General features: G+C 55.8%; 2 protein-coding genes across 2 annotated transcripts in view; both read left to right on the forward strand.

Annotated features, from left to right (window-relative positions):
- The first annotated feature begins 364 nt into the window (after nucleotides 1–364).
- On the forward strand, nucleotides 365–10,086 carry LOC133356688 (stabilin-2-like). Its single transcript, XM_061574327.1, has 8 exons — nucleotides 365–467; nucleotides 1,225–1,272; nucleotides 3,159–3,274; nucleotides 4,013–4,124; nucleotides 6,372–6,449; nucleotides 7,363–7,458; nucleotides 8,705–8,809; nucleotides 9,919–10,086. Exons 4-8 carry the CDS (start codon nucleotides 4,014–4,016, stop codon nucleotides 10,084–10,086), a joined length of 558 nt encoding a protein of 185 aa, XP_061430311.1. The 5' UTR covers nucleotides 365–467; nucleotides 1,225–1,272; nucleotides 3,159–3,274; nucleotide 4,013.
- A 412-nt stretch (nucleotides 10,087–10,498) lies between these two features.
- LOC133356689 (stabilin-2-like) overlaps nucleotides 10,499–13,659 on the forward strand; it is a 45,989-nt gene continuing 42,828 nt past the window's right edge. The window contains exons 1-3 of the mRNA XM_061574330.1: nucleotides 10,499–10,654; nucleotides 11,145–11,201; nucleotides 13,274–13,381. Of these exons, the coding sequence (XP_061430314.1) occupies nucleotides 10,499–10,654; nucleotides 11,145–11,201; nucleotides 13,274–13,381 (321 nt within the window). The remainder of the gene's footprint in view (nucleotides 10,655–11,144; nucleotides 11,202–13,273; nucleotides 13,382–13,659) is intronic.

A 13,659-nucleotide genomic window follows, 5' to 3' on the forward strand; every position in this document is an offset into this window, starting at 1 on the left:
GGTGGTAATGGTGGTGGTGATGGTGATGATCGTGATGGTGGTAATGGTGGTGATGATGGTGATGGTGGTGATGATGGTGATGGTGGTGATGGTGGTGGTGATGGTGGTGGTGGTGATGGTGATGATGATGGTGGTGATGGTGATGGTGGTGATGGTGGTGATGGTGGTGGTGATGATGGTGGTGGTAATGGTGGTGGTGATGATGGTGGTGGTAATGGTGGTGGTAATGGTGATGGTGGTGATGATGGTGGTAATGGTGGTAATGGTGGTAATGGTGATGGTGGTGATGGTGATGATGGTGATGATGGTGATAGTGATGATGGTGATGGTGATGGTGGTGATGGTGATGGTGGTGGCCGTGCCGCCTGCAGGCCTCGTGCGAGCACACGGGCCCAGGTCTCCGCGTGTGCTCGTGCCGCTCGGGGTACACGGGGGACGGCATCTCCTGCCTGGGGGACCTGGTCACGGTGAGTGTACAGGGGGTGGGGGGGGGTGGGGGTGAGTGTGGGGGTGCAGGGGGTGCAGGGGGTGGGGGTGGGGGTACAGGGGGACCTAGTCACAGTGGGGATGGGGGGGGGGGGTGCAGGGGGTGGGGGTGGGTGTACAGGGGGACCTGGTGAGGGTGGGGTGGGGGTACAGGGGGACCTGGTCACAGTGGGGGTGGGGGTACAGGGGAACCTGGTGGGGGTGGGGGTGGGGGTACAGGGGGACCTGGTGAGGGTGGGGTGGGGTACAGGGGGACCTGGTCACAGTGAGGGTGGGGGTACAGGGGGACCTGGTGAGGGTGGGGGTACAGAGGGACCTGGTGGGGGTACAGGGGGTACAGGGGGGCCTGGTGGGGGTACAGGGGGTACAGGGGGACCTGGTGAGGGTGAGGGGTGGGGGTAGAGGTAACAGGAGGCTCCTAGGGGGACCTGGGTTTATGGAGTCGGGGCCCAGAGGGATCTTGGTTTGCAGTAGGGACCTGGGGTAACCTGCAGTCGGAGTAATGGAGTAGGAACCCAGGGAGACCTGGGATTTGCAATGGAGACCCAAGGGGACATTGGGTTTGCAGGAGGGCCCTAGAAAGACCTGGGAATTGATTGGGGAGCTCGGAGAATGTTGGATTGCAATGAGTGGTCCAGGTGGACCTGGGGTAGGAGTCAAGCCCAGGTGGACCTGGGGTAGGAGTCAAGCCCAGGGGGAGCTGGGTTGATGCCCGTGATTCGTGTCTTCCCTTTCCAGACGCTGGCGTCTGGCTTCGTGTTTGCTCCATTCAATGCGTGGGTTGAGGTGAGTCGGTGGTGAGTGGGTGAGTAGGTGAGGTGAGTGCGTGGGTGGTTGGGTGAGTGAGTGGATGGGTGGGTGAGTGAGTGGGTGGGTGGGTGAGTGGGTGAGTGGGTGAGCGAGCGAGTGAGTGGGTGGGTGGGTGGGTGGGTGAGTGAGTGAGTGAGTGGGTGGGTGAGTGAGTGGGTGGGTGAGTGAGTGAGTGAGTGGGTGGTTGGGTGAGTGGGTGGGTGAGTGAGTGAGTGAGTGGGTGGGTGGGTGGGTGAGTAGGTGGGTGTGTGAGTGAGTGAGTGAGTGGGTGGGTGGTTGGGTGAGTGAGTGAATGGGTGTGTGAGTGAGTGAGTGTGTGAGTGAGTGAGTGGGTGGGTGGGTGGGTGAGTGAGTGGGTGGGTGGGTGAGTGGGTGGGTGAGTGAGTGAGTGAGTGGGTGGGTGAGTGGGTGGGTGGGTGGGTGGGTGGGTGAGTGAGTGAGTGAGTGGGTGGGTGGGTGGGTGGGTGGGTGAGTGAGTGGGTGGGTGAGTGGGTGGGTGAGTGGGTGGGTGAGTGAGTGGGTGGGTGAGTGAGTGGGTGGGTGGATGAGTGAGTGAGAAAGTATGTAGTTAAGTGAGTCCCCCCCCCCCCAGCCTCACGTCCCTCTCCCCCTTGACCCTCCCCCTTTCTTACCGATATAACCTCTTACCACGGAAACTCTCTCTCCCACTTCAGCAAAAAAATGTTCTTGCTGTGGTTTTCCCACCTGATGATGATCGCTTGTGTTGCAATCGAAACGTCGTGATTTATTTTATTTAATAACCTACGTGACTTTACCGAAAGAACCAAAGAGTATGGGTGAGTGAGTGAGTTTACGCTTGGGGAGGTGGATGAGTGGGTGGGTGAGTCGGTGGGTGAGTAGGTGGGTGAGTCGGTGGGTGAGTGGGTGAGTGAGTGGGTGGGTGAGTAGGTGAGTCGGTGGATGGGTGGGTGGGTGAGTGAGAGTGCAGGTGAGTGAGTTGGCACGTGTGCAGGCGAGTGAGTGGGTGTGTGAGTGGGTGGGTGAGTGGGTGAGTGAGTGGGTGGGTGAGTAGGTGGGTGAGTAGGTGGATACGTGGGTGAGTGAGTGTGCAGGCGAGTAAGTGGGTATGTGAGTGGGTGGGTGAGTGGGTGAGTGAGTGGGTGGGTGAGTCGGTGGGTGAGTCGGTGGATGGGTGGGTGAGTGAGTGTGCAGGCGAGTGAGTTGGTGTGTGTGTAGGTGATTGAATCGGTGAGTGGGAGTGGCTGTGTGAAAGTGGGCAGGGCCAAGGAAGGGAGGGGGGGTTAAGGGGGAGGGGCCTCCGGCTTTCCGTGTGTCCACGTTGAGCCTCCCAGAATGGTACGTACAAGGCCGTAATTATAATAAATATTGGGGGGGGCACATCCCCCCCCCCCCAATATTCAAATATGCTCAAAATGCCCCCCCCCCCCCAATATATTGCTGTAAAAAATTGCTATGCTATGTAAATAAAAACAACAGTTTGCTCAACCTTTGCCACAATATCTGGACTTGTCTTCATATAAATCAATGCGTAGATTTCTGTTTATATGATTGTGGTGATGGTTGTATTTGATTAATCCCTAATCTCTGCCATTACATACAATGACGCAAGAAATGGTGAAAAAGTTAAAACAAAGCAATGTAATACAATACACTATTACACATTATTGTAAAAAATAAATAAATAATCCATCCCATGTGTTTGTGAATTTTTTTTTATATTTTAGGCAGGAAATTATTTTTAAAATTCAGATATTTTTTCTGGGTTGGGACCCCCACACCCCCTGGACGATTTGGTCCCCCCCAACGTTGACTCCACGGCTACAGCCTTGACGTACGTGGCCAACCGTGCGGCCTCGCCGTGTCTGCGTGTGGGCCCACAGAGGGCCTCGCTCAGGGAGACCCTGGCCTCCGGGAACTTCACCGTGCTGGTGCCCGCCGCCAGCGTCATCGCCAACGTGACGTGGAGCGGCGAGCGCGAGGCGGCCAGCGCGGTCAAGTGAGCCGGCCACACCGCCCCGACACCGACACCCGCCCATTCCCCGCTAAGTGGCAGTGACGTCACCACGACGCATGCGCCAGGCCACGTGAAGTGTCGAAGGCTCGCTGCTGGCAGGAGGTCACGGGAGAGACCCACGCGGTGCCATGGGGTTGACTGACTGAGATGACCGGCAGATGCACCGGCTCTGCCCGCCCCCTCCCACACACACACGCCACCGTTAAACGCTACACGGGGCGGGAGATGATAATTCGTTTTTTACCCAGTGCATACATTATCAGAGTTGTGATTTTTGTTTGCATTATGACTGCAGGTATTGTGGTCTATGCAAACATGACTCCTTGTAAAAAAAGGTGTCAGTTTTGTTGCCAGATAGAAGGGTAAAAAAACAATTATCGTATATTTTACTGGCAAATGAGGTTCCAATGGTGGGGCGGGAGATCTTTCTCTTTGTGTGGAGTGGTTAACGCGCTGCGCGACCAACGTCCAACATCGCTGGCGACTATCGTAACGGGTCCTGGGCCTCACCTAGGTCGACTCAGCCCTTAAATTTGTACCTGATGCATTGTGGAAAAACATCACCACTGGGAAGGGAGACAAAGGCGGCCCCGGACATGGCTTTGGGCCACACCACCCACTCGCCCCAACGTTGCGGTTAAACGCTACGCGGGGAAGGGGCGGGGGGAGGGGCGAGGATCTTGACCTTTGCCTTTGCCCTCCCCCACGCGCGGCGTGCAGGATGCACGTGCTGCCCGGCAGGTTCTCCCTGCAGGAGTTGGAGTCGCGGGGCAGCACTCGGCTGCCCACGCTGCAGCCCGGCACCACGCTCCTCATCGGCCGCTCCAGCACGGTGCCGCCCTAGCCCCCCCCCCCACCCTGACTCTTACCACCCCGACCCACCGAGCCCTGACCCCTGACCTCTGACCCCTTCGGCCAGAGCGGTATTTTTCCTGTGCCGTTGGCAGTGGACCGTAGAGTTAAGGACTTACAATTTTGTGTTTATTTTACCGTTTAAGGCCCACCGAGCTATGTAGTTATTTTCAGAAGCGACCTGGCCACAAGCGATAGCTCAGCGAAGCGACGTAATGTGTACGTTTATAGCAGCCAAATACTCTAAAAGCGTGTAAAAACTGGAGGACCCGGAGAAAAATCCTGAAGACCACGGAGGGAACATGCAAACTCCAAATATATGTGTGTCAGGGTTGGGATTGAACCCACGACCTCCTGTACACCAGGCGAGGTAGTTAACATCTCCGAGCCACCGTGATGATGATGAGAGAGAGAAACACGCAAACTCCACATACAGCAGCATGCGTCAGGGTTGGGATTGAACCCACGACCTCCTGTGTACCAGGCGAGGTAGTTAACATCTCCTAGCCACCGTGATGATAATGAGAGAGAGAGACACGCAAACTCCAAATATACAGCAGCAGGCGTCAGGGTCGGGGTCGAACCCACGACCTCCTGTGTACCAGGCGAGGTAGTTAACATCTCCTAGCCACCGTGATGATGATGAGAGAGAGAAACACGCAAACTCCACATACACAGCAGGCGTCAGGGTCGGGGTCGAACCCACGACCTCCTGTGTACCAGGCGAGGTAGTTAACATCTCCGAGCCACCGTGATGATAATGAGAGAGAGAGACACGCAAACTCCAAATATACAGCAGCAGTTAACATCTCTTAGCCACCGTGGCGCCCCATATGTGGCACGTGACAGCCGGCAGCCGTGGCTATAGTGAGAGATATACTGGATGTGGTGTGCTGGGTGGCTGACCCGGACAGACCCGACCGAAGTTCATCTCTGACTCTCAGCCCGACGTGTGTGCGTGGTGTGCATGCGTACGCCACCCACGACCACCGGGCGTGCGTTAGAAGGCTACACGGGGGCGACCCGAGTTCGATTCGCGCTCACGGCTAACATCAACGGCGATCATCGCAACCGATTCTGTGCCTTCCCTGGCCGTGTAAACATCATATTCTTAGTTCTTTCGGTAACGTCACGTAGGTAAAAAATTAAATAAAAAAAAATAAAAAATCACGACGTTTCGGAGGCAACACAAGTCTCCGTCATCAGGTGGGACCGTCACAGCCAGATTTGCATGGGCGGACCACAACACCCCTTCGTACGCCATTCCGGCCTTCATAGGTGCTACTGACTAACGGCACTTGCCCCAACAGCCTGTGTAGACTGTGAGGGGGTGGGGGGGGGGTCTTTGTCTCAGTCCTCATGAATGCCTTGAGCCACGCAGTGCTGGCGGCGGTGGCTACGCTGCTGCACGTGGCCGCGAGGGTTGGTAGATCACACAAAGACGGCGTTGTGAAACTCGCTTCTACTTCTTCTTCTTACACCCGCGGGTGGGCGTCCAGGAGGAGCCGTAGCCCTGGCTCGGCCAGGAGAAGGCGTCACGGCACGGTGTGGACTAATCTCCATCTGTCCCATCTGGACGGGGATAGAGTGTTGCCCCCTCGCACAAGGCGCGGGAGGTTTTCTGCGGGTGCTCCGGTTTCCTCCCCCACGTGAACGACAACAACGATAATAAGGGGCCGTCCATAAATGACGTCACGCACATGGGGGGGGGGGGGTCAGACATTTGTGACGAGGTGACGAGGGGGGGGAGAGTTGAGAAATGTGACGTCACATCAAAATGCGCAACTTTAAATAAATATAGGCAACACGTTCTACTGAATTAAATAGACTTTTTAATAAATGTTTTCTCCTACAACATCAGAGTGCAGCGCCACATTAAACACGCACTACAATGACTATAGTTTAAAGCGATTTGAAGCATGTTTTATTTTTTTGGGGGGGGAGGCAGAGCTTTGTGACGTCATCTTTGAGGGGGGGGGGGTCTGACTTTTTGTGACGTCGTGTGACGAGGTGGGGGAGGCGGGTCAAAAATCGTCCAAAATCGCGTGGCGTCATTTATGGACGGCCCCTAATGATACCCATGCAACTCGTCATTAGTTGAGCTGAAAACATCTGACGGATAAACGCCTCCAGTGTAGCGGCTGGAGCGGCAGGACCCTCCTGAACTTGAGCCCTAGGACTCGTCACCGTCACCGTGATGCGAGCGCCGTGTATTCTCCCGTCGCAGAATTTGACCATCGGGGATGCGATGGTGGTGGCCTCCGATGTGATGGCGTCGAACGGCATCGTCCACGTCATCGACCGGGTGAGCATCCCGTTCAGCACTTACACTCACCACCTACACTCACCAACTACACTCACCACTTACACTCACCACCTACACTCACCAAATACGCTCACCACTTACACTCACCACCTACACTCACCAAACTACACTCACCACCTACACTCACCAACTACACTCACCACTTACACTCACCACCTACGCTAACCACCTACATTTCGATTTAAAGCTTTCGTGACTGCAGGGGTTCATCTTGTTGTTTGGTTTCTCCAATGTAACTGCTACCACAGAGGCAACTTAGTTTGTAGACGCCAGGGTACTGTATGTCTGGAACCACATCTTTTACAGACGGGACCAGATCACGGATTTTATGTACTGTGTTGAATCGGACCTGGATCTTGTGTTTTATCAGGATTTTGGAGATCTTTTTTGTGACCCCAGCAATGTAGGGTAAGGTGATGGTCTTGAAAGGCTCCTCAACAGGATCCTTATTGGTGGTTGGAGTGATGGCTTTGCGGATTGTTTAGTCGGAGTAACCATTAGCCTTAAGAGCTTGGCGTACGAGTTTGAGTTCACTGGCAATGTGTTCCTGGTCGGAGATGCAATGGGCTCTATGGTATAGAGTCTTGATAAGGGAATTCTTCTGGGATGGATGGTGGTGGGAATCCGGTTTTAGGTAAGCATCCGTATGGGTAGCTTTCTTGTAGACAGAGTGGCTCACAGATTCACCATGGAAGTCGAAAAAGATGGCAAGCTACCTTTTTGGATGTCCTAATTAAAAGGAGACCTGATGGTTCAATGAGCTACTCGCTAACAGCACTTGCCCCAACAGTCTGTTACAGGCTACACGTGGTTATTTGTGTGGTGATTGTGATTGTTGTGGTTGTTGTGGTTGTTGTGGTTGTTGTGGTTGTTGTTGTGGCTGTCGTGTCAGATGGTGCAGCCGTCACGCAACATTCAGAATCTCCCCGATCTCCACACGCGGCTCGGACAGATGCCTCAATACAGCACGTTCCAGGAGCTCCTCACGGTCACCCACCCACCCACCCACTCACTCACCCAACCACTCACCCACCACTCACTCACTCACTCACCCACTCACCCACTCACTCACCCACCCACTCACCCATTCCCTCACCCACTTACTCACCCACTCACTCACCCACTCACCCACTCACTCACCCACTCACCCATACACCCACCCACTCGCTCACCCACCCACTCGCTCACCCACTCACCCACTCACCCATTCACCCACAAACCCATCCACTCACCCACCCACTCGCTCACCCACCCACTCGCTCACCCACTCACCCACTCACCCAACCACTCACTCACTTACCCATTCACCCACCCACCCATCACTCACCCACTCACTCACCCACCCACCCTCCACTCACTCACCTACCCACCCTCCACTCACTCACCCATCCACTCACTCACTCACTCACCCATTCACCCACCCACCCACTCACTCACCCACCCACCCTCCACTCACTCACCTACCCACCCTCCACTCACTCACCCATCCACTCACTCACTCACTCACTCACCCACCCAACCACTCACCCACCCATCCACTCACCCAATCATGCACACACCCATCCACTCACCCACCCACTCACTCACTCACTCACCCACCCAACCACTCACCCACCCATCCACTCACCCAATCACGCACACACACCCACTCACCCAATCACGCACACACCCACCCACTCACTCACCCACCCACCCACCCACTCACCCACCCACTCACTCACTCACCCACCCACCCACTCACTCATTCACTCACACAATCACTCACTCACTCACCCACCACTTACTCATTCACCCATTCACCGACCCACTCACTCACTCACTCACCCACCCAACCACTCACCCACCCATCCACTCACCTAATCACGCACACACCCATCCACCCACTCACCCACCCACCCACTCACTCACTCACCCACCCACCCACCCACCCACTCACTCACTCACTCACCCACCCACTCACTCATTCACTCACACACTCACCGAGTCACTCACTCACTCACTCACCCACTCACTCACTCAACCACCCACTCACCCGCTCACTAACTGAGTCACTCACCAAGTCACTTACCCATTCACTCACCGAGTCACTCACTCACTCACCCACTCACTCACTCAACCACCCACTCACCCGCTCACTAACTGAGTCACTCACCAAGTCACTTACCCATTCACTCACCGAGTCACTCACCCACTCGCCCACTCACCCCCGTGCTCACTCACCCTGTGCTCACCAGGAGTACGAGCTGATCGGGCGGGTCGAGCGGTCCGAGGCCTACACAGTGTTCGCTCCCAGCCAGGAGGCCATGGACCAGTTCCGCAAAGAGCGACCCACGCACCCGGTACCTCCCACTAGCCCCCACCCCCCCACCCTTTAACCCCCCCCCCCCATACCCCCACCCCCCCAACCTTAAGTCCTGACCCTATTTTCACACCAACCCACTTATCCGGGCACCTCTCGCCAGCCCTGACCCTATCATTGCAACTCACTGCTCTACGGGACGTCTGGCAAAAAAAATCACCAATATATGGTACACGCAACATTCTCCGGCACGCATCGTGACGGAGTACCGCAAGATCCCACCGTGTCCGTCCGGTGCTCGCCGGGTTGCGTTGGCTTCCTGTTGCCGAACGAATTCGTTAAAAGGTCGCGCTCATCACGCACACAAAGTTGCTTGCCACAGATGAACCACAATCATCACCTGGCTGGTCTCGTCAAGGAGCTATAAACCATCACCACGCGGACTCCGCTCATCCTCGCAGCAGCAGCGGCGTTTGGCTGGCCGTCGAACAAAGACGGTGGTCACCGCATCGCGTGGCGCTTTCAGATGCGCCGCTGCGGCCGTCTGGAACGCTCTCTTCCTTCCCATATCAGGAAGCCACTGGGAGCTAGGCACTTTTAAACCATCATCGAGATTGAAAACTAATTTCTTTCGAACTCCCTGTTGTGTTAGTTTGTTGTCCTTCCCCTGCACCGCCGATTTAGCACGGTTAGCTACGTATGGTGCAAAAGAAGTTCAACATACATACAATCTAGACTCCAGCAATGAATGTCTACGTGCATGTGTGCGAATATCCACGTGGAGTGCGTGTGTGTGTGTGTGGACGTGTAAACAGCAGCACTGTGAAGACACACCACGCGCTCACAGGTGGGCCGTGCCAGTCTTCATAGGTCCTACTTGCCAACGGCAAAAGGCTACGTGGGGGACCTTTGTGTGTGTGTGTGTGCAGAATGCGGGGAGCGGTGGTGCAGCGGTTAGCGCTACGCCGCGCTACGAACCCGGCGACCCGAGTTCGATTCCCGCTCACGGCCACCACCGGTGACGATTACCTGAACCGGTCCCGGGTTCTCCCCAAGGCCGACCCGTCGTGTGCCGTGCTCGCGAACGGCACTTGCCCCAAAAGTGTGCTGAGGCTACACGGGTTACCTTCGCCTCTTGTGCGTGTGCAGAATGACGAGCAGGTGATGTACCACGTGATCCTGGGAGAGAAGCTGATGTCACGTGACCTGCGGCCCGGCATGCACCGCCCCACCATGCTGGGCACCTCCTACCAGCTGGGGTTCTTCTCGCACGACGGGCAGGCACGGCGCTGCACTCGGAGAGCACGCAGACGATGACGACGACGACGATGATGATGACGATCATGATGACGATGATGACGATGATGATGATGACGATGACGACGATGATGACGATGATGATGATGACGTTCATGATGATGATGATGATGACGAAAATGACGATGACAACAACGATGATGACGATGATGATGACGAAAATTACGACGACGATGATGATGATGACGACGATGACGACGACGATGATGATGATGACGATGATGACGACGATGACGACGACGATGATGATGATGACGATGATGATGACGACGATGACGATGATGACGATGATGCGATGATGACGAAAATGACGACGATGACGATGATGATGATGACGATGATAACGATGACGACAATGACGAGGATGATGACGAAAATGACGACGATGACGACGACGATGCTGATGATGACGATGCCGGACGATGCTGTTGCCTCTCAGCTGCTGGTGAACAACGTGGTGGTGGACAACGCGGACGTGGAGACGGACCGCGGCGTGGTGCACGGAGTGGCGCGCGTGCTGCACGTGCTGCACAACCGCTGTGACACCAACGAGACCACGGTCACTCTGGTGCGCTCACCCTCACTCGCTCACCCTCGTGCGCTCACTCGCTCGCTCACCCTCACTCGCTCACCCTCGCTCACTCGCTCGCTCACCCTCACTCGCTCACTCACCCTCGCTCGCTCACTTCGCTCGTCAAGGTGAAACTTTTTTCCAATCCCGTATTACCCGCACATCGCCCCGTTGGGATCGCACAGAGCGGCACTCGTGGGCCCCCCTACTACTGGCGGCAGACTCACGCCCCACGTCTCGCTCCCTCGTGAGGAGATTCTATCCCTGGTGTCACCTGGTTACACGAAATTCATAACCTTGAAACTTTGACACTTGATTCTGACCTCATGACCACATGACCCCGTGTGACCCTGACCCTGTGTCACCCCGACCCCGTGTGACCCTACCCCGTGTGACCCCTGACCCCGTGTGACCTCGACCCCGCGTGACCCCTGACCCCATGTGACCCTGACCCCGTGTGACCCCTGACCCCGTATTTCTATCTCAGAGCAAATGCTCGAGCTGCCAGTTCAAGCCCGACTGCCCTGTTGGCACGGTGCCCGTGGTGAGCTGCACAACCACATGCACACCTGTACAACCACGTGAACACCTGCACAACCACATGCACACCTGCACAACCACGTGAACACCTGCACTACCACATGCACACCTGTACAACCACGTGAACACCTGCACAACCACGTGAACACCTGCACAACCACGTGAACACCTGTACAACCACGTGAACACCTGCACTACCACATGCACACCTGCACAACCACGTGAACACCTGCACAACCACGTGAACACCTGCACAACCACGTGAACACCTGCACAACCACGTGAACACCTGCACTACCACATGCACACCTGTACCACCACGTGATCACCTGCAGAACCACGTGAACACCTGTACCACCACGTGAACACCTGCACAACCACGTGAACACCTGCACAACCACGTGAACACCTGCACTACCACATGCACACCTGTACCACCACGTGAACACCTGCACAACCACGTGAACACCTGCACAACCACATGAACACCTGTACCACCACGTGAACACCTGCACTACCACGTGAACACCTGCACAACCACATGAACACCTGCACAACCACATGAACACCTGCACTACCACATGAACACCTGTACCACCACGTGAACACCTGCACAACCACGTGAACACCTGTACCACCACGTGAACACCTGCACAACCACGTGAACACCTGCACAACCACGTGAACACCTGCACTACCACATGCACACCTGTACCACCACGTGAACACCTGCACAACCACGTGAACACCTGCACAACCACATGAACACCTGTACCACCACGTGAACACCTGCACTACCACGTGAACACCTGCACAACCACATGAACACCTGCACAACCACATGAACACCTGCACTACCACATGAACACCTGTACCACCACGTGAACACCTGCACTACCACATGCACACCTGCACAACCACGTGAACACCTGCACAACCACATGCACACCTGCACTACCACATGCACACCTGCACAACCACATGAACACCTGTACCACCACGTGAACACCTGCACTACCACATGCACACCTGCACAACCACATGCACACCTGCACTACCACATGCACACCTGCACTACCACATGCACACCTGCACAACCACGTGAACACCTGCACAACCACATGAACACCTGTACCACCATGTGAACACCTGCACTACCACATGCACACCTGCACAACCACGTAAACACCTGCACTACCACGTGAACACCTGCACAACCACATGAACACCTGCACAACCACGTGAACACCTGCACAACCACATGAACACCTGCACAACCACATGAACACCTGCACAATCACATGAACACCTGCACTACCACGTGAACACCTGCACAACCACGTGAACACCTGCACAACCACGTGAACACCTGTACAATCACGTGAACACCTGCACAAGCACGTGACACCTGCACAACCACATGAACACATGTGTTCGTTTGTTAGTGCCTGTGCATTCACGTGTGTGTGTTCCTGTGTGTACAGAGCCGGATGTGCGTGTTCACATGCGTGTGTGTTCGCTTGTGCGTACACACCTGTGTGTTCACCCGCGTGATCACCCACATGAACATCTGTATTCACCCGCGCGTGTTCACTCGTCTGTGTTCACCAATTTGTTGTTCATCCGTGTGTTCACCCACACTTGCTCACCCACGTGTTGTTCACCCACGTGTTGTTCACCCATGTGTTCACCCATGTGTTCACCAATGTGTCCACCAATGTGTCCACCCATGTGTTCACCCACACACTGGTGCGTTCACCCACACGTGCTCACCCACGCATCTTCACCCACGTGTTGTCCATCCACGTGTTCACCCGCGCACTGGTGCGTTCACCCACGTGTTCACCCGTGCACCGGTGCATTCACCCACACTTGTTCACCCACATGTTGTCCACCCACGTGTTCACCCGTGCACCCGTGTGTTCACCCGTGCACCGGTGTGTTCACCCACACTTGTTCACCCACGTGTTGTCCACCCACGTGTTCAGCCACGCACCGGTGCATTCACCCACGCGTGGTTCACCCACGTGTTCACCCACGCGTTGTCCACCCACGTGTTCACCCGCTCTTGTGCAGGAGGGTCCGGGCCCACGCCGCAAGTCGAACTGCATCTACCTCCGCTACTTCCTGGGCCGCCGGCAGATGTTCCTGGGCTGCCGCTCCAACTGTGCACGCACCGTCATCGTGAGTGGCCACCACCACCACCAACAACAACAACAACAGCAACAACAACAGCAGCGCTGAGTGGCGGTGACGTCACCACGGCTCTTGTGCCAGGCTAGGTGCGCCCTTTGAGGCCACGTGAGGGTCTCGATGGTTCGCTGCAAGTAGGAAGTTACTGGACAGACCCGGGTGCCATGGGTTGACCGACTGGGATGACCGATGGATGCATCACCTGTGCGCCCCGCTGTGCCAACTTGCTGCGTTTTGGCCGCCCGGCGCTCCGCTCGTTGTTGTGAGCG

Source organism: Lethenteron reissneri, chromosome 55 (assembly GCF_015708825.2).
Source record: "Lethenteron reissneri isolate LAM-NWPU_2019-01 chromosome 55, ASM1570882v1, whole genome shotgun sequence".
Lineage (NCBI taxonomy): Eukaryota > Metazoa > Chordata > Hyperoartia > Petromyzontiformes > Petromyzontidae > Lethenteron > Lethenteron reissneri.